The 27704-nt window shown below is 58.8% G+C and overlaps 2 protein-coding genes across 2 annotated transcripts in view; one reads left to right on the top strand and one right to left on the bottom strand.

Moving 5' to 3' along the window:
- Positions 1 to 6670: 6670 nt before the first annotated feature.
- The window catches only part of LOC310919491 (low affinity immunoglobulin gamma Fc region receptor III-like), a gene marked incomplete at both ends in the record, with an annotated part of 194701 nt that continues 173667 nt past the window's right edge, over positions 6671 to 27704 (bottom strand). Inside the window, 4 exons of the mRNA XM_083878857.1 lie at positions 6671 to 6780; positions 6861 to 6928; positions 7029 to 7050; positions 7412 to 7495. Coding sequence (XP_083734983.1) covers positions 6671 to 6780; positions 6861 to 6928; positions 7029 to 7050; positions 7412 to 7495 — 284 coding nt within the window. The remainder of the gene's footprint in view (positions 6781 to 6860; positions 6929 to 7028; positions 7051 to 7411; positions 7496 to 27704) is intronic.
- Positions 10324 to 12337, top strand: LOC310919443 (uncharacterized protein; the record flags this gene model as incomplete). Its single annotated transcript, XM_083878808.1, has 3 exons — positions 10324 to 10474; positions 10893 to 10974; positions 11154 to 12337. The coding sequence occupies exons 2-3, from the start codon at positions 10920 to 10922 to the stop codon at positions 12335 to 12337; spliced, it is 1239 nt and encodes a 412-aa protein (XP_083734934.1). The 5' UTR covers positions 10324 to 10474; positions 10893 to 10919.

The following is a 27704-nucleotide window of genomic DNA, read 5'->3' as shown; positions in this document are numbered from 1 at the left end:
ACTGCACCACCATGCCAGCTCCGGCAGCGCAGTGTCACCGTGTCCCCCTCCACCAGCAGCAGTGCTGGCAGCTGCAGCACAAGACACTCTGTGGGACAGGAAGGACCTATCACATCTGGGGTGTCTGAGGGATCCCAAAGGCCTTGGGAAGCACCAGGAGTCCCCCATTGCAACAGAGGGTCTCATTGCACTGGGATGTTCTGGGATGTCCCTGTGTGCAGGGGACAGGCCCTTGTCACACGAGGGATGTGACCCAGGAAGTGGAGCTCACCCAGAGCCCTGGGGGACCCCGGGGGTGCCAGGGCACCATCACCTCTCACCATTTAAGACACGGATGCGGGGGCTGAGCCTGGTGCCAGGTCTGTCACACTGGTAGCTGCCACTGGCGGTGACAGTGAAGCGGTTGGGTCCCTTCTGCCACCAGCGCTTTCTGTCCTTGTACCAGGTGGTGGCACCGGCGGTCCCTGAGCCCTGGCAGGTCAGTGTCACCTGGTCCCACAGCACCACCGGTCTCCAGGGGGGCTCCACCATGACCTGGGTGGTCTGGGTGCCTGTGGGTGACAGGGGACACCAGCCTGCCAGGGCCACGACGGTGCTGGGGACAGCGGGGTGGGGACATGGCATCCTTTGAGGACTCACCAGCGAGGCTGAGGGTCTGGGCTGGAAGAGAGAAGGGACAGGGCTGGGTTGGGGTGGCACTGTGGGAACAGCAGCACCTGGGGGTGAGGGTGTGGGGTTTGTCCCCAGTGTTCCCAATGGGACACTGGTCCTTGTGAGAAAGTGCTCAGGGATGATCCCCAACAGGTCTGGAGAGACCTGTCTGTGCCACAGCTGCCCACATGCCACATCCCTGTGGCACAGACACCTGAGGGACAGGGATAATGCAACCACCACAGGGTGAGGTAGGGCATGGGAACACTGTGAACACCCTGAGTGTGGGGACACCACAGAGATACCATGCAGCCACAGGTCACATCCACCAGTCCCATGGCACCTGTCCCCATGGCCCATTTGCAAGGGGCTAGTCCCTTTGTCCTTCTTCCTGCATCCCTCTACTTGTCCCTGTCACCACAGCTGGCCCAATCCCAATGTGCTTGTCATGATATCCTTGCCCCCAGATTTCATTCCCCCTATTCCTGTCCCCCTGTTCCTATCCCCACGGCCACCCCATGATCCCTGTCACACCAGCATCCACCTCATGCACTGACTCTGCTGGCCTTGGAGACATCAGGGGACCCCACGGCCCCCCTGTGCCCCCTCCCCACCAGTCTCTGCCTCACCAGGGCCCATCCCCAGGGTGTCAGGCCTGTGCCTGGGGCACTCACCCCACAGGAGCAGCACCACCTTCCCGGCCATCCCCTTGTCCCCAGCCATGTGGACTGGCTGTCACTCGCTGCTGTGGCCACCTGTCCCTTGGGTGTTGGCTCTTTGGATAAAAAGGAAGGAAGTGAGGTCATATCTTGTCCCCACATGTAAGTGGCACTTGGTGGGGGCCGGGTGGGGAGAGGCTGGGGACGTTGAGAGCCTCACTGGGCTATGATGGGACCTGGTGGGTCATGGGGATCCCAGTACCTGGGGGCTCCAGGGATGTGGGGAGCCAATGAGGGATTTCCAGAGGAGCAGGGCAGCCCAGGAATGCGGTCCCTGGGCAACTGGGGTGCCATGGGAATGGGGTGCCTCGGGAAAGGGAGGCACAGGGGGTGGGGATCTGGGGAATGTGGGTCCCATTGGGTGGGGGGGACCAGGGATGGGGCTCCCAGGGGAATATGGGCTGCAGGGATTTGGGATCATGGGATGCAGGTTCCAGGGATGGAGGGTCCTGCAGCAATGGGGAGCCCATGGGATGGGATCAAGGGGAGGGGAGTGCTGGGATATGGAGATTCTGGGAAATGGGCATCCTGGGATGGGGGTTCCCAGGAGAGGGAACCTAGGGAACGAGGTCCCATGTGTCACCCCTGCCCTTAGAGGGGTAACAAGTTGCGACGTGGGTGTGGACCCTCACAGAGGACAGCAGGCAGCAGCAGCAGGGTCAAACATGGAAGGCTCTTTATTATCTGACTCCAATCTACTTATATACATTTTGTACAGCGGGCCAAGATTGGCCCAAGGAGGTTAAAACCTCCTGACCTAATTGGTCACTTACTTTCAATCAAGTTCTCTCTCAGAGAACAACTATGCAAAACATATAGATAATTTCTAAGAATACAATATTGTTTACATGAAGCAGCATGAGAATCAGGCTGCAAAGGTTCAAACACTTGAAAGCAAGAAATGCAGGGGCGACACCCATGGTTGGGGTCCCAGGGGAATGGGGGTCCCAGGGATGGGCAGTGGCTGCATGGACACGTGGGTTGCAGCTTCTTCACTGGGTGCCTCAGATTCTGGGGTGACACAGACAAAAGCAGAGACCTCCATAATATTGGTGGTCTGGGGAACACCAGGGGGTTGCCATGGTGCTCCAGGTCCGTGCTCCCCACACTGGGACTCTTTCCTGTCTTTATTTCTATTTGTTCTTATTTTCCTCACTATTGTACACTCTCCCTCCCAGTTCATGGCTCAGCAATCCCCAGGAGCACCTGAGCAGGTAATGAGTTGAGGGGATGCCAGGGAGGGGGAAAGGGAGTGTGAGGGTGCAGGGAGGGGTGGGGAGGCTTTGGGGAATGGGGATGTGGGGCTGTGCCCCCCCCCCAAAAAAAAAAAAAAAAAAAAAAAAAAAAAAAAAAAAAAAAACCAAACAAAAACTTTCACTTCCTTTTTCCTGGCCAAGAAGGAAGAGGCCTTTGTGCTGAGATGGGAAAGGGGGGACACTCTGTCCTGTGGGAAAACCAGGGGGGTCCTGACCTGGGAGGTCCCTCTTCTGGGGGTGACATGACCTGGAAGAATCCAGTCCAGGACATGGCACATCCTGGCATCAGGTGATCCTGCCAGGGGATGGCAGTTCCGGAATTGTCCCGGCACGTTCCTGGTCGAGTGCCTGTCCCAGGGGTGCCACATCCTGGGGACCCCTGTCATTACAAGTGTGGGGCCCAGCCACGGCCCAGCCCCAGTGCACAGGGATGGGCATTGGCCAGCCCTGCTCTGGCCAGCCCCAGCTGGCAGCCACGACCTGAGGGTCCCCCCTGCCCCCTTGGCTTTGATTCTGGCAGCTTCAGAGCTGCTGCAAAGGTGAGAATTCTGTGGCAGGAAAAGGCCTGGCTGTGGTTTGCTCAGGCCTGTGCAAGAAGCACAAAAGCCAATGGGAGCCCAAGCAGTGGCTCTGTGAGGGCCTTTGATGGTTTTCAGAGCAGGGCTGGCTGGAAACCCCCCTGCAGGGGCAGCTGTGAGGGAACCAGTCCAGAAATGCAGCAATTGATCATTTTGTCCCTGACAAAAGCAAGGGGCTGAGAGAGCCCCAGAAGTTCTGCAAATCCCACACCCATCTGCTCAACAACCTTACCAGGATGCTCCGCCTTCCTTTCTCAAACGTGCAGCCCTTTGGAACTGCCAGAAAAAATATTTGGGTTCTGCCTGTGGCCTCCAGACAAGAGGGAAAAGTGTGGAAATATTGAGCAGTGGCTCTGCCCCACAGCCATGATGTGGCTGTGGAGAATGACCTTGTGTGGATTCCAGGTGTCCCCCCTATCCTCCTCACCTGCACAGGGCACAGGGAATAGACAGGGCTCTGCCCCGCCCCTTCCCTCTCCCATTCCGAGCACCCAAAGCTGTGGGGGGTTACCCTGGCAACGGTCAGTCCCGACACATCCCGACAGTGGCTTGGGACACGCTGTCACAGTCGGTTCAGACACCCCGTGACAGTCCCGGCACTCGCAGCGCGATGGCAGCTGGGCCCTTCCCAGTGCTCTGGGACCACCGTGCCGGTCCCTCCTTCCCGCAGAGCCCAGCCCAGGGTCTCTGCTCCCCCGCCGGGCCGGGGTCTCCCCTCGGCCATTTCGGTCCCTCCACCCTCGGGGCTCCCCACTGGGGTCCCGGTCCCTCCATCCCGGCCCCTCCCACCCGGTGCCCCCCGGCCCCTCCGGCCGCGCCCCCCGACAGCCGCAGGGCCGGCACCGGCAGAGGCTCCCGAGCTCCTGCAGGACAAGACGTTCCTCGGGCAGCGCCGCCTGAGCGGGGCCCGGCTCCCTCCCGCCGTCCTTGCCCGCAGCACGCGGGCTCCAGCAGCCCCGGAATGATCCTTCGGGATGTGCCCACCGCTCCCACAGCGCTGCCCTTTGTCCGGAACAAGCCCAGGAGTGCCCAAATCGTCCCCAAGGCCTGGTCTGGTTCCTCCTGTGAGGCTGTGCCTGAGCCCTGAGGGGGTTTTGGAGCCCAATGGGTGTCTTTGCTCTGTCCCAAAATCTCGGGGCAGCACAAATGGCAAGCGATGCCCCACCATGCCCCGGCCCCGTGGGCCTCACCTGAGCACCCTGTGCAATTCCCGGTGCTCCTGCTCCACCTGCATGGCCAGGTGCTGTTCCCGTGGCCACCTGCTCCAGCCGCTCCCGCCTCAGCCGCTGCTCCAGCTCGGCCTTCCTGGCCACATGGCACAGGCACTGAATCATCCCCAACACCAGCAAAAACCACCAGAAAACCATCCTGGCAGCCAAAATTGCTCCTTGTGGGCAGAGCTGGGGGAACCTGTCCCACAAAATGTGTCCAGTGCTCCAAATTGCCGGGAGAGGTAGTGGAGTTGTGTGTTTGTGCATGGGGGTGGTTTAGGAGGACGGCTGAACTTAAGGAACCCCAGCACTAATTCTAACACCTCGTTAAGGCTCTGCAGCATCCAGAGCAGAACAGAGGCTTTGGCCCAGCCAGCTCCAATTTTGCCCCATTTTGCGCTTTCAAGCCACTGCTCCCAGGTGGGCTGTCCCTTTGCTCCAGCTGCAGCTGCAGAGCCCTTGGGGATGTTGTTTTGCTCTGCTCCTCCTCCTCCTCTCCCTGTGGCTGCTGTGTCAGAACCAGCAGTGGCCCAGGAAGAGCAGGAACTCCAAACGTGGGCTGGAGCCCCCTGAGGAGCCCTGGCAGTGACAGCACTGAGCACCTACTTTCCTCACCATCCCAGGGGAATTCAACATTCCCAAAGCTGCTGTGCCAGGACTGAAGGAGGAAAAGGGAGTGAAAGGCTGAAGATCTTCAGGAATGGTGGCATAAAGCCATGAGAGGTGCTGTTGTGTCCCCGAGACTTGGCTGGGCAGTCGGTGCTGCCTTCCCTCCGCTCAGGAACGGTGAACGGTCACGTGTGTTGCACAGGGTGTGTGCCTGGCCCCAGGACATGCTATGCTGCCACTCAGCACTACGATCCAACCTGCTGCCTTGGCCTCTTCTGCCTGCTGCCGGTGGTGGTGCCGGGACCGATTGGCGGCCGTGAATTTGCAAAAGGAGCGATTTCCCCTCCTCCCTCCCAGCCGAGGCCGCCATCAGCCCTGAGGGGATCGAGCTGGCACCGGGGCGCCCCCTGCTGGCCGGGAGTGCTCCCTGCAGCGCCCCCTGCTGGCCGGGAGTGCTCCCTGCAGCGCCCCCTGCTGGCCGGGAGAGCTCCCTGCAGCGCCCCCTGCTGGCCGGGAGAGCTCCCTGCAGCGCCCCCTGCTGGCCGGGAGTGCTCCCTGCAGCGCCCCCTGCTGGAGGCTTGATTTGTGTAGCACCCCCTGGTGGACGTGGTCATAACTGCACCAGAGATGAAAAACCAGCCCTGAGCGGGTGGGAAAGTTCTGGTTTTGTGTTGTTTGTTCTGTTCTCTTCCAAAATTTTTCTGGTAAAAAGCTGTTGAACACTTTCTTGCATTTTTTCCTGGAAACCCAACAATTTTTGAAATTATAAAAAGTTTTCAGGCATGGGTTTTCTTTCCATTCCAGGAAGGTTCCCGCTTTTCTTGGCAGACGTTTGTCTTTTAAACCAAGAGAGTTGCCAACTCCTGGGTTCCAGTGTGGATGTGACAGCCACTCCAAGAGAAGATAGGGTCAGACAAAGGGCCACTTCATGCTCTGCCTTTGAAGCCCTTGGGCCACCGAGGGCCCTCCTGCCAGGTAGGACTTCTGGTCACTCAGCCGCTGAGGAGCTGGGTTTGGCAGAGTGTCATGCTGTCCCCAGTGTGCCATGGCTGACAGACTGATTGACAGACAGGACCCTGTCTCACCAAAAGCAAGGCCTGACCCACCCCTGCCACACATTGGTGTTCCAAAATGTCTCGAGATATCAAACGTTTCCTGTCTCTGACACCCCACCCTGTGCCATGGCCTTATCCAGGCTGCTGTGGAAAAGGGGGAGGCTCTGGGACACCCACAGGGGCTTTGTGATGTCACTGTGTGGGGAACACGGCAGAGGAGGGGTTTGAGACAGGGGAGAGGAGAATCCAGAGCCTCCTGAAAGCTGCGTTGGCCATCAGAGCAATGAAGATCCAGGGCCTTGATTGGTTTCTCTGGTGGAGGAAAAGTGCTGGAGGAAGAGTCTGGGGTTTGTTCCTTGTTGGGGGCTTTCCCTGGAAATCATTCCTTTTGTGACCCTTTGGGATTCTGAACCTTGTTGCAGTTGCTGTTGGTTTTGTTCTCTCTTTGCTGTGTCAGGAAATTGCTCTTCTCTCAGCCCTTTGGGATCTTTGCCTTTTGAGCCTCCACTGGCAGGGGGAGGGGCAGTTTTTATTGGCAACACAGACACGTGTGGGTGCCCATGGGTGGGGACCCTTCAGTGCCCCCCAGTGTCATGGCACAATCTCATAGATGTCACTGGGCTCCTCTGGATGCCCATGGGATCCTGGAGGCTCTTTGTAGGTCACTTGGGGTTCCTGGGGGATGGTGACACAGAGAGGCCCTGCAAGAGACACCAACTTGGGGGAACAAGCTGGGGGATGACACCAGTGGGTGTCACTGTCCCCCCACCACTGTACTCACGCCGTGCCTGTTTGGTGCTCACGACGTGGGTGTACAGAACTTCCCCCTCCTCTGGGGGGCCGGGGACTCTGGGGGGGCCCTGTGGGGATACAGGGGATGTGTGGGAGGGGATAGAGAGTTGTGGGATGGGCATAAAAGAGGGGCCACAGCTGGAGACCCCCCACTTACCTTTCCTGGTGCTTCCTGGTGGCTGCAGAGGAAAGAGGGGAGAGGTGACTGTGGGGTCTCCAGAGCCCTGACCCCTCTCAAGATTCCTTAACCCTCAAAGGACCCTCAATTCCCATGGGGACCCTCAAGCATCCCTGAAGTTTCCCAGAATTCATGAACCTCCCCAGTGGCCCCAACCAACTCAGCCTCAAGAACCCAAAGCCCAGCAGGGCCCCTGAAAAAAACCCCAACATCCCTGCAGGACCTTCCAGCACCTCCCCAAACCCTACAGGATCCCCAGCCAAGATTAAAATTCTGGGGCTTTGAGTGCTGCCCAATCGCTCCCCAACTCTTCAGGGCTTCCTACAGCTGCCTTGGACCCCTGTCCCTTCATTGTCACCCACCCAGGTGGTGCCACCAGTGCCAGGTCACAATTACACCCACAAGTAAGACCAGGAACAAAAGGGATCCACTGACCCCTGCGGCCACTGCAACAAACAGAGAGGGAGACATCAGGATCACCCATCACCACAGGGGTCCCATACTCCCTGGTGACCCTGTGTGAGCCCACCTGTGTCCCCGTGTCCCTGCGGTGACACCTCCAGGGCCAGCTCAGGGCTGAGTGCCCGGAACACGCGGTGCCCGTCTTGTCCCAGCTGGTTGGTGGCCACACACTGGTAGGTGCCTGAATGTCCCAGATTGATGTCCACAAGCTCCAGGACGGAACCCCAGGCCACATTCTGCCCATCATGCAGCCAGATTAAGGTGACAGGGCCTGAGCCCACCTGCACTGAGCAGTGTAGGGTCACAGGGTCACCTGTGTGCACCTGGTGTGACAGGAGACCAGGGGTGATGGTGGCATTGGCCACAGGCACTGCGAGGACACAGAGAGGGCTGAGTCTGGGGGGAGGGGCTGACACCCAGCAAGAGGGAGAGAAAAGGGGGATGAGAGTGGCCTGGAGGATGCTGTGAGTGGGGTCACCCTCAATCCAGGCCTCCTGCTCATCCAGGACAGTGACATTCATGGGGACACTCTTGGCCACGCTGTCCCCATCACTGACCTGGCAGCGATAGTGGCTGCTGTCATTGTCCCCAATGTGGTGCAGCTCCAGGCAGGGTCCAGTGCCCAATGGTGTCCCCAAGCCCCCCCCCAGTGCCAGGTAAAGGACAGGGGACCTGTCCCCGCAGCCACTGCACAGCTCAGCACCAGGCGGCCCACAAGTGCCACCTGTGCCCCAGGGGGCTGCGCCCACAGGGACATCCCCGAAAGTGAGATGGGGGTCACCAGGGGACAGTGAGGGACACAGGGAGTGTCAGTGAGGAGTAGGGGGACCTCAGTGCTGAAGAGGGGGCACAGAGCTTGGGTGTGCCTGGAAAGGAACCCAAGGAACAATGGGGGGTTCAGGGAGGGAACACCTGGAGAGGGAGAGGGGGGATGCCAGGGAGGGTGTGGGGACCCAGGGAGGGGATGATGGGACCTGGGGACTGTGGGGGGAGATCAGAGAGGGGTGGAGTTCACCCAGGGAGGGGTGAAGGGAGCCAGTGAGGGGTGGGGGGACAGGGAGGGGGACACAAACAGTGGTGGGGGGACGTGGTAAAAATTTAAAGGAAAGATGGGGGTACCCACGTAGTGCTGGGGGACCCGGTAAAGGACCTGGGAATGGATGGGGGACCTGCCACAGGAACTGGGGGACCCTGGCAGTAATGCAGACCCCCAGGCAGGGCTAAGGGACACAGGGAGCTTCTCAGACAGCTCTAACTTGACCCAACACCAATGGAGGTGCCACTAAGGGACACCCTGCGAGTGCCCCAAGTGCAGGAAGAGTTTCGTGTGCTGCTCCAGCTCCATCCCCCATGGCAGGATCCACACTGGATGATCCCCAGTGACCCCCAGTGGGCACAGCCCCCGTGATTCGGGTTGGGAAGACACCTGGCTGGGGCTCCACATCCTCCTGGCTCTCCGTGGCCTGAATTTCCTTTTCATTCCTCTTTGTCCTTTCAAACACCCAAAACTGGGGCAAAAATAAAGACGCTGAACTAAGACCAGGATGGGGAGCATAGGAGGATCTTTCAGGGGATGTGAGGGATGCTGGGTGAGAGGGAGTTGAGGGTTCCTGGCAGGGACTTGGGGGTGGCTCAGGGCTTTGGGCACTCCAGGCCAAGCTGCTCCACCTGCACTGGGAGACCCTGGTGGATGTTCTGGGGCAGCTGATCAAGAACCCCTTGCCCTGGAACTGTCCCCATGTCTCCCCTTCCCGGTTCCCAGTGTCCCCTGTCCAGGATCCCTCTCTCCCCGCTGTCACCCCCTTTGCCCCTTGCCCATTCCCGTGTCTCCCCACTCCCAGCCCCATCCTGCTCCCATCCCAATCCAGATCCCATTCCTGGTCTCATTCCCTGTTCCTGTCCCCTATTCTCTGTCTGGCTGTCATTCCCCTATTCCCAGTCCCATACTCCCTGCCCTGTTCCCATTCTCGTATTCCCAGTGCCATTGCCAGTCCCACATTTTCATTTCTCTATTCCCTGTCCCGTTCCGATTTAGCAGTTCCCAGTCCAGTTCCTGTATCCTCGTTTCCGATCCCGGTCCCATCTCCCTAATCCCCATCCCTTATTCTCTCTCCGGCTGCTGTTTCCTTATTCCCTGTCCCGTTCCCATATTCGCATCCTCGGTCCCATTCTCGGTCCCTGTTCTGTATCTGCAGTACCATTCCCGGTCCCTGTCCCCATTCCCAGTCCCCATTCCCTGTCCCCATTCCCTGTCCCCATTCCCGGTCCCTGTCCCCATTCCCGGTCCCTGTCCCCATTCCCGGTCCCTGTCCCCATCCCTGTCCCCACTCCCGGTCCCTGTCCCCATTCCCTGTCCCCATTCCCATCCCTGTCCCCATTCCCGGTCCCTGTCCCCATTCCCTGTCCCTGTCCCCATCCCTGTCCCCATTCCCGCTCCCCTCCCACCAGACGCCGCCGCCATCGCTCCGCCCCCCCCGGCCCTCACACGACCAGGGAAACCCCGCGCTGCTCCCGCCCACCAATCACAGCGCACGATCGCTCCTGTATTTGCATAACCACGCCTTTGCTTTGGCCCCGCCCCTCGCCGGCTGCAGCCGCGTGGGGGCGCTGTTTCCTCCCAGTTCCCTCCCGGCGCTCCCGGTCAGAGCGATACTGGGAGGGAAAGCGCTCCCAATTCCTTCCCGCCGCTCTCAGGATCGCTCCCGGTGCTCCCAGGATCGCTCCCGGGGCCGCGGGGCCGGGGCCGCTTTGGAACTCCCCCAGGGCAGAGCACGGCAGCTTTTGGGTGTCGGCACCGCCCAGGCCGGGCTGGGAGCGGAGGAGGAGCGGGAGGAAGAGGAGGGAGAGAGGAGGAGGACGAGGGAAGGCAGGAGCGGCAGGAGGAGGAGCAGCAGGAACAGGAGGGACAGAGGAGGAGGAGGAAGAGGAGGAGCGCGACAAAGTTTCCCCGCCGGAAGCCGCAGGTGAGCGGGGAGCGGGAGCTCACCCCAAATCCATCTGGGGAAGGTCTCCGGGAGGGTTTTTTGCGCGGCAGGGGATGTTTGGATCTTGCAGGACCCAAAGCCGAGCCGGACATGCCCCTGGAGGGATCTTGGGGGATCCCACGTGGCCATCGCCCGGTAGCGGCGGCAGAGGGGCCGTGTCGGGTTTGGGACCCCCGGGAGAGCCGGGGGGGAGCGCGGGAGCCCCGGAGCGGGGAGAGCGCAGAGGGGCGATCCCGGAGCCGGGGGACCCCCGGCAGCCTGGAGGGGTGGGGGAGCCTGGAGATGAGCGGGGTCCGGCCCCCCCAGGCTGAAAGGGGCGCTGACTTCTCCAGCTGCACTTGGGCAGCGGAATCGTCAAACCCAACGCGCTCAGCCCTTGTTTTCCCTTCCAAACCAGGATTTCCCGTTCCCAAACCTTGGCCCGATGGAGGAGGAGGAGGCCGGGAGGAAGAGGAAGATGGCCCGGGAGCCCCAGGCAGGTGAGGAGGAAGTCAGTGCCCCTTTCCCCCTCTCCTGCTCCATCTCCCCGCCCAGCCTGGCCCCGGCTGCAGGACAACTCTGCTGCCGACGCCGTCCTGCCTCAGCACTGAGGGAGTCTCCTTCCCCTTCCCTGTGGAACGGAGGCAAATCCCATCCTCTCCTTGTCCTTCCTCCCCAGACACTGAGCTGAGGATGGAGCCCAGGGAGGACAGTTCCCCGCGGCAGAACCTCGTGGAACAGACCGTTTTTAGCAGCTCCACGGCACAGGAATCCAATGGGGAGGAAAAGCTCCAGAGATCCCCCACGAGGAGGGGCTGCAAAGGCACATCACCGCGATCCGAGGAGGAAAGACACACCCTGGGCTGGGGAGGCGGCCAGAGATGCAGCTGGAGCCTGGAGCTGGGGCTCCCTGAGCAGCTTCACAACGGGGAAAAGCCCCACAAGTGCTCGAAATGTGAGAAGAGCTTCAGGCAGAGATCCAAACTGATCCGCCACTGGAGAGTCCACTCTGGGGAGAGGCCCTACGAGTGTGATCAGTGCAGGAAGAGGTTTCAGACCGACTCCAATCTCCTCCTGCACCAGCGGATTCACACGGATGAGAGGCCCTTCCGCTGCCCCGACTGTGGGATGGGATTCAAGCACAACTCCACCCTCGTCACCCACCGGCGCATCCACACCGGGGAGAGGCCCTACAAGTGTGGGGAGTGTGAGAAGAGCTTCAGCCAGAGATCCTCCCTGATCCTCCACTGGGGAATCCACGCGGGGGAACGGCCCTACGAATGTGGGGGGTGTGGAAAGAGCTTCAGACGGAGCTCCCACCTGATGGTCCACCAGAGGAGCCACATGGGGGAACGGCCCTATGAGTGTGGGGAGTGTGGGAAGAGCTTCAGGACGAGCTCCCACCTGATCCAACACCAGAGGAGCCACACCAGGGAGAGGCCCTACGAGTGTGATCAATGCGGGAAGAGGTTTTCGACCAGCTCCAATCTCCTCACACACCAGCGGATTCACACGGACGAGAGGCCCTTCCGCTGCCCCGACTGCGGGATGGGATTCAAGCACAACTGCACCCTCATCACCCACCGGCACATCCACACTGGGGAGAGGCCCTATGAGTGTGGGGAGTGTGGGAAGAGCTTCAGGCAGAGATCCAACCTGATCAGACACCGGAAGAACCACACTGGGGAGAGGCCCTACGAGTGTCCACACTGTGGGAAGAGCTTCTCAGACATCTCTAACTTGACCCAACACCAACTGAGCCACCAACAGCAGCCCTGTGACTGGCCCGAGTGCGGGAAGAGCTTCGTGTCTGCTCCAGCTCCATCCCCCATGGCAGGATCCACACTGGATGATCCCCAGTGACTCCCGGTGGGCAGAGCCCTGGTGATCCCTGGTGCTGGTGATCTGTGTTGGGAAGACACCTGCCTGGGGGCTCCCCACATCCCCACATCCTTCTGGCTCTCAGTGGCCTGGATTTCCTTTTCATTCCTCTTTGCCTTTCAAAACACCCAACACCAGGGTAAAAATAAAGAAGCTGAACTAAGACAAGGATGGGAAACATGGTGGGATCTTCCAGGGGATGTGGGGCATAGTGGTGTGAGGGAGTTGAGGGTTCCTGGCAGGGACTTGGGGATTGCTCAGGGCTTTGGGCACCCCAGGCTGACTGGCTCCAGCTGTGCTGGGAGACCCTGGTGGAAGTTCTGGGGCAGCTGATCAAGGACCCCCTGCCCTGGAACTGTCCCCCTGTCCCAGATCCCAGTGTCCCCTGTCCAGGATCCCCCTCTCCCTACTTTCACCCCCTTTGCCCCTTGCCCATTCCCGTGTCACCCCACTCCTGGTCCCATCCTTCTCCCATCCCAATCCAGATCCCATTCCCGGTCTCATTCCCTGTCCCTCTGCTGTATTCTCTGTCTGGTTGCCGTTCCCATATTCCCAGTCCCATATTCACTGTTGTGTTCCCATTCTCGTATTCCTGGTCCTGTTGTCAGGCCTGCTGCAAGGCCTGCATTTCCATTGCTATATTCTATTCTATTCCTGTATTCTCAGTCCCGTTGCCATATTCCAGTTTTCCTTCCCATCTTCGTATTCCCCATCCCGTATTCTCTGTCCGATTGCTGTTTCCATATTCCCTACCCCACTTCCATATTCCTAATTCCAGGTCCCATTGCAGGTCCCTCTCCCATATTCCTGGCCCCATTCCTGGTCCTTGTCCCACATTCCCCATCCCTGTCCCCTTTCCTGTTCCCCATACCTGGTCTCTGTCAACATTCCCAGTCCCTGTCTCCATTGCTTGTCCCATTCCCATTCCCAGTCCCCATTCCCAGTACCATTCCCCAGGGCCGCCTCTCACACGGGGCCCTGAGGGCTCCACAGCTCAGGCTGCCTGTGGCACACAAACCCTTCAGCCCAGCTGCTGTCCTTGGCCGGCTGCACAGAGCACAAGGCTTTGGCCATTTCTCAGAGGCCCCCAGCTGGCCAGAGCAGCCCCTCCTGCCAGCACCTGCTGTGCCTCAGAGCCCTCCCTCATGCTGGGGACAGGGAGGGGACACGGGCCTGCAGGAGCATCCTGTTCTTGGGACAGGAGCAAGGCTGCAGCTCCAGCCTTTGGGCCCTGGGCCGCAGCAGCCCAGGGGAGGCCCAGCTCCAGAGCTCCCAGCCCCGAATGGGTTTCACTGCAACATTTTGAACACTAATCCCCATCCCATATTCTCTCTCCAGTCGCTGTTTCCATATTTCTTTTCCTGTTCCCATATTCCCATACCTGGTGCCATTCTTGGTCACGATTATGTACCTCCAGTACTATCCCCTGTTCCTGTTCCCATTCCCAGCTCCAGTCCAAGTCCCATTCCTGGTCCCTGTCTCCTCTCACTGGACACCACTGCCATTGCTCCGGCCCCCCCAGCCCTCACATGTCCATGGAAACACGGCTCTGCTCTGGCCTGGGGTGTCCCAATGGCACCGGCACCCCCCCACTGGGTCACACCCAGCACACCAGGGGTTCCCAATTCCACAGAGTCCCCCTGCACTGGGATTCTCTGGGATGTCCCCGTGTGCAGGAGAAAGGCTCTGGTCACACCAGAGGGTGACCCATGGAGTGGAGCCCACCCAGAGCTCTCAGGGTCCCACAGGTACCACAGTGGGGACACTCAAACAACCCTTGTCATTTACGACTCTCCAGTGGGGGCTTAGCAGGAGGATAGAGAGGATCTCGGGGAGAAAGAAGGGCACCCAAAGATGGGTGCAGAGACCTCAGAGAGGGATTAGGGTGACATGGGAGAGTTGGGTTTTGAAGGACCCAGGCAACAAAAGAAGATGAAAAGACAGAGCAGAGAACTGAGAAGGGATGTGGGATGCCAGAGAGGGATGGGGACCCCAGGCAGGGCAGGGGGACCCAAGGAAGCTGTGGGGGCTCCCCGTGCCCATCCCTGTACTCACTGTGCACCATCACACAGAGCCGGGCGCTGCTCTTCTGCATGGCCCCCCCTCAGAGTGCACCTGGCAGCTGTAATTCCCAGAGTGGGAGACCCCCACAGCAGGCACCAGGAGCTGTGGGGACCCCTGTGGGCCCCCCACCAACTGCCCGTCCCGGTAGAAGAGGTGCAGGAGGGGGGCTGGGGGCCGCAGGGGGCTGGGGGTGCTGAGGCAGCTGAGATGGAAGGTGGACCCCTTGATGGTCTCGGAGCGACCCTCCAGCACTGGCACTGTGAAGAGCTCTGGGAAGGAGAGGGGAGGGGGATTTGTGACTCTTAAGGTCCTGGGGAGGGGCTGTGGGGTTGTAGGAGTGGCAGCTGTGGGGTGCTCACCCTGCACGGTCACTGTCACCGGCGCCAACTCACACGACCTCTCTGAGACCCAGGATTTCACCCCACTGCCTCAGCAGTAGTGGCAACTGTGGTTCAGCTGCAGAGGGGACAGGGACAGCTCAGTGCCATCACGGAGCCCCCCCCCCCATTTCTTCTCCTCACAGTAGAATGACACCAAGGTGACCAAGTTGTCCTCTGAGCCCTGGCAGTGTCACTGTGTCTCCCTCCAGCAGCGGCTGCACTGACACCTGCAGCACCAGCAGCACCTGGGGTCACCAATCCCAACACTGGGGTCACCTTGCACCAGGATGTTCTAGAATGTCCCCTGGTGCAGGAAATGGGCTCTGGTCACATCAGGAGGTGACCAGTGGAGTGGAGCCCACCCAGAGCCCTTGGGGTCCCGCAGATCCAAGGCTGGGGACACAAACTCCCCTTTCAGCCTGAGAATCTCATGGCAGGGGCTGAGCCCACTGACAGCTCTGTCACATGTGTAGGGTACCACTCCTGGTGATGGTGAAGTGGTCAGATCCCTTCTGCCCCCAGCGCTGCCTATCCTTGTACCAGGTGGTGGCACCGGCGGTCCCCGAGCCCTGGCAGGTCAGTGTCACCCTGTCCCACAGCACCGCCGGTGTCCAGGGGGGCTCCACCAGGAGCTGGGTGGTCTGGGCAGCTGTGGGTGACAGGGGACACCAGCCTGCCAGGCTCACTCATGCCTTGGGAGGGTTGACCTGGAACAGAGACTAGACAGAGCTGAGAGAATAAAGTAGATATTTATTTAAAGGCTTTAAAGGATACACCTTGGGCAGTACAGGAGCCTGGCCTGGGCTACACCCAAGGTAGATCCCAAAGTGGTCACAAAAGCTGCACGACCAATCAGTCACGAGGTCTCACAGTTTTGTATGTTTTGGTTCATTTGCATATTGGGGTTAATTGTCCAATTACTGCTTCAAGCTATGAAGTCCCATCACCATTGTTTTCTCTCTTCAGTCCACCATTGTTTGTGCTTTTGGGCCTGAAAACTTGTGACCGTAGTCCTTGGTCTCCAGCAGGAAAAGGATCTGTTTTGTCTACCTGTTCTGTGAGGAGAGCTTACTGACACTTAATATGAGATTCAGAACTACACCCCTTGGCAGCACAGAATCTGAAAAAACATGAAAGATAAAACTTAAGGCATCACCACTGTGGGGCTGGGGACAGTGGGGTGGGGACGTGGCATCCCCCAAGGTCTCACTGACAAGGCCAAAGGTCTGGGCTGGAAGGGAGAAGGGACAGGGCTGGGTGGGGGTGGCACTGCAGGGACAGTGGCACCTGGGGGTGGAGTGTGGGGCTGTCCTCGAGCTGTCCCCATCGGACACCAGAGTGCCACAGACCTGTCAGGGATGGGGACACTGTGGCCACCTCGGGCCCAGGCAGGACAAGGGACAGTGTGGATACCCCAGGCATGGGGACACCACGGCCACCCCGTGCTGGCACAGGTCACTCCCACCCACCAGCACCACACCCCCATCCCTGTGGCCCTGTCCCCATGGTCCCATTCTGATGGCACCTGTCCCCATGGCCCATCCATATGCGGCTTGTCCCCTTGTCCCTGTCCCTACATCTTTGTCTCCCTGTTCCTGTCCCCACTGCTGCCCCAGCCCCATGATGCCTCTTCCCACATTCCTGTCCCTCCTCTCCTGTGCCCCCTTTCCTGTCCCCAGAGATCAGTTCCCCTGGTACTGTCACTCTTTTTCTGTCCCCATGACTATCCCATGACCCCGGTCACCTCATTGCACTGACTCTGCTGGCCTTGGGGACTTCAGGGGACCCCACAGCCCCCCTGTGCCCCCTCCCCACCAGTCTCTGCCTCACCAGGGCCCATCCCCGGGGTGTCAGGCCTGTGCCTGGGGCACTCACCCCACAGGAGCAGCACCACCTTCCCAGCCATCCCCGTGTCCCCAGCCATGTGGACTGGCTGTCACTCGCTGCTGTGGCCACTGGTCCCCTGGGTGGCGGCTCTTTGGACAAAGGGGAAGGAAGTGAGGTCATGTCTGTCCCCACGTGTAGGTGGCCCTTGGTGGGGGCAGGGTGGGAACAGACTGTGGGCATAGTGGGGACATTGTGGGACTTGTGGGTGATGGTGGGACACGGTGGGACATGGCGGGGACCTGGTGGGGACACCATGTTTCCAGTATTTGAAGGCTGGGGGCTGTAGGGAGCCAAGGGTGGGTGCCCTGGGGGAATCAAGGTCCCAGGGCAAACAAGGTCCCAGGGGCTAGAATTACCAGGATGGGGGGCCCGGGGAATGGAGGTCCTAGGGAATGGCAGTCCTGGGATGGGGATTCCAAGGAGGAGGGGCCAAAGGAATGGGAGTCCCATGGTTGGGGTCCCAGGAGAATGGGGGTCCCAGGGATGGGCAGTGGCTGGATGGGCCCAGGGTTCACAGCTCCTCCCCTGGGTGCTTCAAATTTTGGGGTGACCCAGGGTCCAGAGCTGCCCCCGGTGTGCTTGTGGTTTGCTGGGAGCCACCCCGGGTGGATTCCAAGGGCTCTGGATCTGTGCCCCCCCAAACACCAGAGGCTTTTTCCTCTTTTCATTTCCTTCATTTTTTCTGTCACATTCACAACTCCCCTTTTTCCTGCTCGGCGATCCTGGGGAGCTCCTGAGCAGGTAATGGGTTCAGGGGACCCTGAGGAGGGGAAAAGGGGGTGCAGGGGCTGTAGGAGAGGTGGAGAGATTTGGGGGCTGTGGGTGTCCGGCTGTGCCCCCCCGCACTTTAACTTTCTCCTGTAGCAGAAGGAAGAGGCCATTTGTTCTGAGTCAGACAGGGAGGGGCGGGTTCTGTTCTTGGGGGGCAAATCCAGGGGGTCCTGTCCCTGTTCTGGGGTGTCCCTGTTCTGGGGGTGACACATCCTGGGGGTGGCACATCCCAGCCAGTGGTGTCCTGTCCTGGGAGAAGGGCAGGGAGGGCTCAGTCCCTGAGCGCCGTCACAGCCAAAACGGACTCGACTGGGGGAAATGAATTGAATTTATCATTCCTCACTTCAGAGCTCAAAAAGGAGAAGTGAAACACGTCTGAAAAAACCCTTCCTCTCTTGGGAAAGGCTCCAGCGGAAACTTTCTACGGGCTCACAGCCCCGTTCGGGCATCCCCTGCTCGGCCGGGGGCTCCTGCAGGGCTGCAGGGGGGTCTCTGCTCCCCGGGGACCCCCACGGGCTGCCGGGGAATCTCCGGAGCCCCTCGTGCCCCTCCCTCCTCCCTGCAGGGCTGTTCCTCCCGCAGCCTCGGGCTCCTCTCGGCTGTCGCAATTCCATCTCCGCCATCCCTTGGATTTGCCCTTCCCAACGCTGGGCGGCCCCAGCCCCTCCCCGCTCCCCCCGCCTGTCCCGGGGCGCCCCGTCAGTGCCCGGAGCTGTCGGTCCCGTTGCCACGGCAACAGCCGGTCCCGACACACGGCGACAGTGGCCTCGGACACGCTGTCACAGCCGCTGGGGACACAGGGCCACCGTCGGTGCCCGCAGCCCGGGACAGTCCCGGCCCCGGCAGCGCGATGGCAGCCGCGACGTGCGACAGTGACCCGAGGGCAGGACTCGGCTCCCGCAGTGCCGGGGGCTCCTCCCCGGGCTCCCTGGTCCCCTCGGCCCTCCCGGCACCTCCCTCCCGGCGCCCCCCGCCCGCCCCAGGGCCGGGCCCGGCGGAGGCTCCGCAGCAGCTCCGGGGCTCAGACGCCGCTCGGGGAGCGCCGGGTGCGGGGCTTTGGGCACCGGGGGGCACCGGGCAGGGCTGGGCCGGGGATGGGCTGAGCTGGGCTCGGCCCGAGGGGCTCGGCAGCTGCGGGATCGGTGCCCGTGGCCACGGGGCGGCACCGCCGCAGGTCCCCGAGCCCTTGGCCGGTGTCACCCAGAGGGGACAAACAGGGAGCGGCAGCTCCTTCCCCTGTGCGGGGCAGCTGCGAGGGAACCAGTCCGGAAATGCCCCAATCGATCATTTTGTCCCTGTCCCCAAGGGACTGAGAGAGCCCCAAAAATCCTGCAAATCCCACACGGATCTGCTCAACAACCTGACCGGGACCCTCCTCCGTCCGAGCTGACCTGGCACAGCTGAACAAACAAAAACCATTTCTCCCGGTTTAATCAAAAAGCTGCGTTTTGGGTGCCATGGGAGGGACAAGGGTCCTGTGCCCCCTGGCACTGGGGGAGGGAATGGGGAGCCCCTGGGGGTACTGGGAGCACTGGGAGCTCTGGAACGGGGAGCTCTGGGCAGCCCCACATGGGACCCCCCACTCGTGGCCCCCCCGGGCACGGTGGGCACCCACAGGAGCTGGGGGGGACACATACAGGGGGTGGCCTTGGGCAGGGAACTCCAGTGTCCCCAGTGTCACAGCATGATCTCGTAGATGTCACTGGGGTCCTGCTGTCCCTCGTGGGGTCCCAAAAGCTCCGCATTGGTCACTTCTGGATCCCGAGGTGGGGCAGGGCCAGGGGACACCAGTGGAGGCCCTGAGAGTGACACCAGTTGTGTGGACCTGGGTGGGGGGTGACACCCGTGGGTGATGTGTCCCTGTCCCCCCCTGTACTCACCCTCTGCCCGCTCGGTGCCCACGGGGGGGTCCTGTGGGGATAAGGGGGGGGTCTGGGGAGGGGAAAAGGGGAGTCCCGGCTGGAGCCCCCCACTCACCTGTCCTTGGGCTTCGTGGTGGCTGCAAGGAAAAGGGGAGGGGGTGACCGTGGGGACCTGGGGACCTCTGAACCTTCCTGGGACCTCGGCAGCTCCAACCACCCACGGGATCCCCAAATCCACACTGGAGGCCTGATTCCCACTGGACCCCTGATTCCCCCTGGGTATTCCAAGTACCCCTGAACTCCCAGAATTTCTGCACCACCACAGTGCCCCCAAACCCCCCAGTGTCCCTGACCCTTTGAGCCTCCAGAACCCCAAGCCAAGCAGGGACGAACACCCCCCAAACTCCCACAGGATGCAAGAAAGATCCCCCAACATCCCTGCACAGCCCTCCAAGAGCTCCCCAAACCCTCCTGGAGCCCCTAGTGCTACTCCAGCGTTCCTCAAAGCCCACTCAGGGTCGGCCCTGGAGCCCAACCAAAACCCTCTAAATACTCCCAAATCCCCCAGGACCCCCAGCCAAGGTCACTGTGGGCTCAGTTTCCCCCAGCTCAGGGGCCCTGGGCACTGCCCATCTCTGCCCCCACTCTGGGGGTTTCCCATTACTCCAGGACCCCCACTCTCCCCATTGTCACCCACCCCGGCAGTGCCAGCAGTGACAGCCCCCGATGACAGCCAGGAGCAGGACCAGGAACAGGAGGGTCCTGTTGACATTCACAGCCACTGCTGGGGACAGAGAGGGACACATTGGGGTCACCCTGAACCCCAAGGGTCTTGAACTGCCCAGTGACCCCGTGTGACCCCACCTGTGACCCAAGGTGAGCCAGGGGTCACCTCCAGGGCCAGCTCAGGGCTGAGTGCCCGGAACACGCGGTGCCTGTCCTGTCCCAGCTGGTTGGTGGCCACGCACTGGTAGGTGCCTGAATGTCCCACATCGACGTCCCCAAGCTCCAGTAGGGGACCCTGGGCCACCTCCTGCCCATTGTGCAGCCAGGTGAAGGTGACAGGGGCTGAGCCCACCTGCACTGAGCAGAGCAGGGTCACGGGGTCACCTGTGTGCACCTGGTGTGACAGGGGCCCGGGGGTGATGGTGGCATTGGCCACAGGCACTGCGGGGACACAGATGTGGCTGGCACCAGGTGAGGTAAGACGGCGATGCCTTGGGTGGGGTCACCCCCAGCCTGACTGTCCCCCTCACCCAGGACAGTGACATTCAGGGGGACAATGAGCCACACTGTCTCTGTCGCTGATCCAGCACTGGTAGTGTCTCCTGTCATTGTCCTCCCCAATGTGTTGCAGCTCCAGAGGGGGGCTGGTGCTCAGCAGTACCCCCGAGCCCCCCAGTGCCAGGAGAAGGACAAGTAACCTGTCCCCACAGCCACCACACAGCTCAGCACCAGGCAGTGCCACCTGTCCCCTGGGGGGGTGCCATGACAGCAACACCTCCGAGAGCAGGATGCCCTCAGGAGGGGGGACACCAGAGGACAGTGAGGTACTCAGGGGAGGTCAGCAAGGGGCAGAGGAACGCCAGTGAGGAAGAGGCAGTGCACAGCTTGGGGGGGCCTGGAAAGGAACCCCAACAAACAATGGGGGGTTCTGTGTGGGGACACCTGGAGTGAGATGGGGGAATCCCAGGGAGGGTGTGGAGACTCAGGAAGGGGATGGGGGCCTCGAGACTGTGGGGGAGATGAGAGAGGCATGGGTTTGACCCAGGGATGGGTGAAGGGACCCAGTGAGGGATGGGGGGCACGGAAGGGGACCCGAGTATTGATGGAGGTGACATGGAAAATGCTTATGAGAAAGATGGGGATATGCACATAGGGCCAGGGGCCCCAAGGAGGCTGTAGGGGCTCCCCATGCCCATCCTCACACTCACTGTGCACCATGACGTGGAGCCGGGCGCTGCTCTTCTGCACGGCCCCCCCTCGGAGTGCACCTGGCAGCTGTAATTCCCAGAGTGGGAGACCCCCACAGAGGGCACCAGGAGCTGTGGGGACCCCTGCAGGCCCCCCACCAACTGCCCGTCCTGGTAGAAGAGGTCCAGGAGGGGGGCTGGGGGCCGCAGGGGGCTGGGGGTGCTGAGGCAGCTGAGATTGAGGGGGGACCCCTCGATGGGCCTGGGGGGACCCTCCAGCACCAGCACTGTGAAGAGCTCTGGGAAGGAGAGGGGAGGGGGATTTGTGACCACGAGTCCATGGGGAGGGGCCGTGGGTGTGTCGGGGTGGTGGCTGTGGGGTGCTCACTGTGCACTGTCACTGTCACCGGCACCGACTGTGCCCATAGGGGCAGCCAAGAGTTCATCCAGCCCCTGCAGTGGTAGTGGCCGCTGTGGTTCAGCTGCAGAGGGGACAGGGACAGCTCGGTCCCAAGGAGAGACATCCTCACCTCCTTGTCCCCATGGCAGAATCGCACTGTGGTCACCGACATTTCCCGCCGGCAGCGACAGCGCAGTGTCACCGTGTCCCCCTCCAGCATTGCCCGAGCCGGCACCTGCAGCACCAAGGGGCCTGCGGGACACGGGGGTCCCATCACATCGCCGGGGCACAGGAGTTCAGATGGGGTCCCCCATTGGGTCACTCCCAGTGCACCAGGAATCTCCAAGTCCCCAACTCGACACTGGGATGCACTGGGATGTCCCCGTGTGGGGATGTCCCCATCCCCAGAGGATGGGCTTTGGCCACACCAGGAGGTGACCCATGGAGTGGGGCCAACCCAGAGCCCTCGGGGTCCCTGCAGGTCCCAGGTTGGGGACACTCGAATGCCCCTCACCATCTAAGACTCTCAGAGGGGCTGAGCCCGGTGTCAGGTCTGTCACAGGTGTAGCTGCCACTCTCAGTGACAACAAAGTTCTCGGGTCCCTCCTGCCCCCAGCGCTGCCCATCCTTGTACCAGGTGGTGGCACTGGTGGTCCCCAAGCCCTGGCAGGTCAGTGTCACCCGGTCCCACAGCACCGCCGGCCTCCAGGGGGGCTCCACCAGGAGCTGGGTGGTCTGAGCACCTGTGGGTGACAGGGGACACCAGCCTGCCAGGGCCAACATGGGGCTGGGGAAAGCAGGTCTGGGGATGTGGCTTCAGGACTCACCAGCGAGGCCGAGGGTCTGAGCTAGAAGGGAGAAGGGACAGGGCTGTTTGGGGGGTGGCACCATGGGGACAGCAGCACAGGGGCACAGAGTGTGGGGGCTTTCCACAAACTGTGCCTGTGTGGCACAGACCCCTAAGGGACTGGGACACGGCAGACACCCCATGCTCAGGCAGGAAATGGGGTCACCATGGCCACTCCGTGGTGGCAGAGGTCCCCCCCACGAGCACCATGATTCCTCCCCACACTCCTGTCCCCCCATTATTGTCCCCATGTTCCTGTTAGCCCTCTCCTTCCCCACGGCCACCACATGACACTAATCACCTCATGCACTGATACTGCTGGCCTTGGGGACCTCAGGGTACCCTGGAGCCTCCCTGTGCCCCCTCCCCACTGGTCTCTGCCTCACTGGGGCCCATCCCCAGGGTGTCAGACCCAGGTCGGGGCACTCACCCCACAGGAGCAGTGTCACCTTCCCGGCCATCTCTGTGTCCTCGGCCATCCAGGCTGGCTGTCACTCGCTGCCAGGGGCGGCTGTCCCCTGGGTGGTGGCTCTTTTACAAAAGGGGAAGGAAGCAAGGTCAGGTCTTATCAACATGTGCAGGTGCCCTTTGTTGGAGGAAGGGTGACCACAAGCTGGGGACAGGCTGTGGGATATGGGGTTCTCAGGAGTGGGGGGATTCAGGGAGGGAAGTCTTAGGGGAACATGGGATCCAGGGGCTTAGGGTCATTGCATGGGGTTCCTAGGGATTGGGTGAGGGGGAATGGGGGGCTCCATGGGAATGGGGGATCATGGGAGAATCAAGGTCCTGGGAGAAGGAGGACTTCCGGGGATGGATTGAATGGGAGAAGGTTCCTTGGGAATGGAAGGTCTGGGCCATGACGATCCTGGGGAATGGCAGTCCTGCTGTCCACCTGGATGGGGGTGCCAGGGAATGGGGACATCAGGAATGGGGGTCCCATGGTTGGGTTCCCAGAGGAATGGGGGTCCCAGGGATGGGCAGTGGCTGAATGGGCCCATGCGTCAAAGTTCCTTCCCTCACATTTTTAGTGCCTCACATTCTGAGGTGACTCAGGCCCCAGCAAAGCCTCCCAAGGTGCTTGTGGTTTTTAGGAGGTCACCCGAGGTGGATTCTGAAGGGCTCTGGGTCTGCATTCCCCCTGCCCTCCAGAGGCTTTTTCCTTTCTTCATTTCCATTTCCTTCCTTTTTTCCTCAATTTCACACTCCCCCAGTTCCTGGCTCGGTGACCCCAGGCAGCACCTGAGCAGGAAATGGATTGGGGGAACCCCAGGGAGGGGCAACAGGGAGTGCAGGGAGAGGTGGGGGCCTGGTGGGGTCTGTGGGCGTCCTCCCCAAAACTTTCACTTTCTCTCTTCTGCAGCAGAAGGAAGAGGCCGTTTGTGCTGAGTGTTGCACGGGTGGGGTGGGTTCTATCCTGGAGGGGCCCATTCAGGGGGGTCCTGTCCTTGGGGAGCTCCATGTTCTGGGGGTGACACATCCTGAGGGGGAGATCCTGTCCCAGGTGTGACACATCCCAGCCCAGGGGTCCCCACAGCCTCATCCATTACCTGCAGGCCCTGCATCCCCTTTTCCTCCCTCCTGGGGTCCCCTCAACCCGTTCCCTGCTCAGGTGCTTCCAGAATCACCAAGCCATGAACTGGGGGCTGTCAGAATTGAGGAAACAAGGAAGGAAATGGAAATGAAGAGAGGAAAAAGCCCCTGGGGGTTGGGGGGCACAGACCCAGAGCTCTTTAGAATCCTCCTGGGGTGACCCCCAGGCCACAAGCACCTTGTGGGGTGTGAGAAACGATGCCCACTTTTAAAATTTCATAGGTTTGCTAAACCTTAACAAAAGACAGCAAAAGACTGAATAAGGAGAAAGAGCAGCGCTGGGACCATGGAACTGAACCGCCATGTGCTTGTCTACAAAATATCTGCTCCACCTTTTATACTCCTGGTGTTACATCAGCCAACTTTGGCCCCTCCCAAAGCCTGTCAGTCAACTTCTCTTCACTGTCCATTGGTGGGGACTGCTTTCTTGCAATTTGATTGGCGGTCAGGTGTTGCCATGCCACGCCTCCTAGTGACAAGCCGGCCCCTCCCCCAATGCCCCAATCACTATTACGTGCAGTCATAGGTTGGAGACAGAAATCATGACTCGAGTCCTCCTGATCATGAGGCAAACAGCCTGTTTTATTCTTCAGAATCTTCTTATATTGGGAGTTTAAAATTCCCAGGTCTAGACAACTGATTGGTCTGGGCTTTAACACCACCCAGCTCTCTGGCCAATGATACATCTGCATTTAGGGTTGGAAGGGATTGGTTGAGGTCTCTGTTGAGTTTCAATCTGTCCTATGATTGCTCACCTAGGGACTTGTTTATCAAACTAGGAGAGCCTAATTGGGTTTCTAATTATAGCCAGATTTCTCTGCCCAACTACAGACTGCCTGTACTGTGACAGACCACCAAGGCCATCCCCTGACAAGAATACAAGGGGAGGGGAAAGAGGACTATGGGAGGACTTACCACAATAACATAACTATACATCAATAAAACTTCTCTTAACATACACATAATATTCATCCCCTAATTTTAAGAGCCAACCATTGCATTGCTCATCTATAACAAACCCTGCTGTACTTTTTCTATAAGTCATTTGACTTGAACAATTAATTTTTGTTTTCAATTTCGATGATTTACTTCTCTTGAGTCAAAGTTTAATTTTGGATGGGTCATACTAGCATCTCTTGACGTGGGTGAGGACAGTGGGAACAGAGAAAAAAAATCTCAGGGTTTTTTTTTCAGCACAATGGTTGGTGGAATTGGTGACATGGACTGGTTGGAGCAGACAAAGGGAATCACAGAGGTCTGGTATGGCTTTTTACTCTCATCTACCATTCCTATGGGGTTGCTGCCCATAGCAGGTGTATCTTGGTGGTGAGTACAGAGGCCAGTTTGGTCCTGCCCTCTAGTCTTGATTGTAATTTATTTGTCAATTGCACCCATATTGGATTCTGGAGGAAAAAGCAATTGAGGAATGAGAGAGGTCTGGTACGGCTTTTTGCCCTCACCTTACCATGCCTACAGGGTTGCTGCCCCCAGCAGGGCTATAGAATCTTCTCAGTGGTGAACACAGGGGCCAACCTGGTCTTTCCCTCTAGTTCCTGTCTTCCTCTACTTGTCGATTCCTAATGAACTGCCCCAGCACCTCTTATTGTTCCCTGTGTACTTCCCTTCAAGAGACACTCGCAATCCTCATCCATTAAAACACGACAATCACATTAATACCAACAGAGTTCAAATTTCCTCCCCAAAGTGTTACTTAAAACAGTCCTTGAGCTGGCTGGTGAAAGTGTGATTTTACTTTTCAGACTTCTTGGTGCTTTTTTTTTTTGCTACAGCTGCCTGCTCTTCCTGTACCCAGTCGAGATTTCAGCTGCACCAGGCTGCCCAGCTCCTGGGATCTTGGAAAGGAAAGTTTTTCTAAAGAAAAGGGACAAAAAGTCTGGCCATGCCTACGACACCTCCCCTTCTTCCCAGGGCAGGCAGCCTCTCCTTTCTTTAACAACTATAAAAGGGAAATGCAGAGGCAAATTTTTTCTTCTACGAAAACAGTGCACACAAAGCGCCAGGGCCGCTTTAGTGACACCTATCAATGACACACACACAAACACACATACACACGCCTGCTCTTCCCAGGTGGGACAGCAGCTGGACACACTGCTCTGCATCCAGAGCCGTGCCCTGGAGCCACATCCCTGTGAGCCCAGCTCGTGTGTGTGCCCAGGTACACCTGGAGAGCCAGTGCACACACACAGGCTTTGCTCACTGGCACAGAGCCCTGGTGTACAGTGGTACTTGTCAGTAGCACATTGTGGTGGTTTAAGTTCATAACCAGGCGGAAACACCAAATCATGTAGTGGTTTCACATTCGCCAATTTCTGTTTCCTAAATTTAGTGTAGTGGTCTGAGTGCTCACTAGAATAATTTACTCTTTTTCTACTGTGAGATAGGATTAGGAGAAAAGCACAGCAGGCTCAAACTTTAAAGGTATGAAGATAGATTTATTAACAAACACTAAAAGAAGAGAATGAGAATTAAAATGAAACCTTCAAAACACTTCCTCTCCCCCAACAACTTCTTTTGATGTTGAAAATGATGCAAGTTTACAGGAAAGTTTTACATTAAGAATGTTTAGCAGAAGGCTGAATGTGGAACCTGTACGTGAAAGAGAGACAAAAGGAAGTTTTGATATAGAAGAATAAAAGATGTCTAAATGAAAGTTGTTACTGGACAACCAAGAAACTCACAGTCTTTTAACTAATGCCTGCTACCCTCCACTATATATCCCACCACGCTGTTTTTCAGACGCTCCTGAAAATCCTGATGCTTTTTGGGTCCAAAAAATTAGTCACTAACTACCACTGCTGACTTGTAAGTTGTCAAATTGAGGAGTTCAGGTTAATAACACAGGTATGTTAGATACGGGTGCCAATATTTCTGTAATCTCTCATTCTCTTTGGCCAAAAGTTGGAAGTTGGTAACTCCCTCAGGTGCTCTCACAAGCATCAGAGGTGCCACTCTGCGCTTGCAAAGTCAGTCTTTGATTAGTGTTACAGGACCAGAAGAAAAGAAAGCATTGATTTGTCCCTATGTCGTGCAGGAACCCATCACAGTGTGGGGAAGAAATTTGCTTTCTCAATGAAAAAGAAAAAAAAAAATATATATATATATATATAAAAAAAGGGGGAGGAAGGAGAGGATTGGCTCTAGGCAGTGCCTCAGTCATTGAAACAAAAGGAGCAAACTGGTAAAGCAAACTGCTCCAAGGCGAAGAGCAGAGGCCCCCTTCAACAGAGTGCAACTCTTGCAAAACTTGTTAAAAGTGGTCCCACTCCCCCACTGAACAATTAGTTAGAGGAAACCACAATAAAACTTGCGGGAAACAATAAAAGTAGTAAAAAAACCCCAAACCCCTCTTCACAAAATAAAAAACTTCACCTGAATAAGTCAATGTAATTAACTGTTTCTTTCAGGCACATGTTTGCTGAGAAGTTTTTGTCTTTTCTCTTTTCTAGGAATGCCAAACATCCCTGCATCCAAGATAAAGACAGGAACAAAGAAACTGCAAACAGCTACTACACACCTAAATGTGATAACCACTTCTCCTGAACTCTGTTACCAACACATCAGATGGAGCTGCATAAAACCCAAAGAAATTTAAAGTGCCACCCTAGTTGCTTGCA

Source organism: Zosterops lateralis (genome assembly GCF_965231275.1).
Source record: "Zosterops lateralis genome assembly, chromosome: 27".
NCBI lineage: Eukaryota > Metazoa > Chordata > Aves > Passeriformes > Zosteropidae > Zosterops > Zosterops lateralis.
The sequence above is the reverse complement of the archived record's forward strand: the minus strand, read 5'-3'. Positions and strand labels throughout refer to the sequence as shown.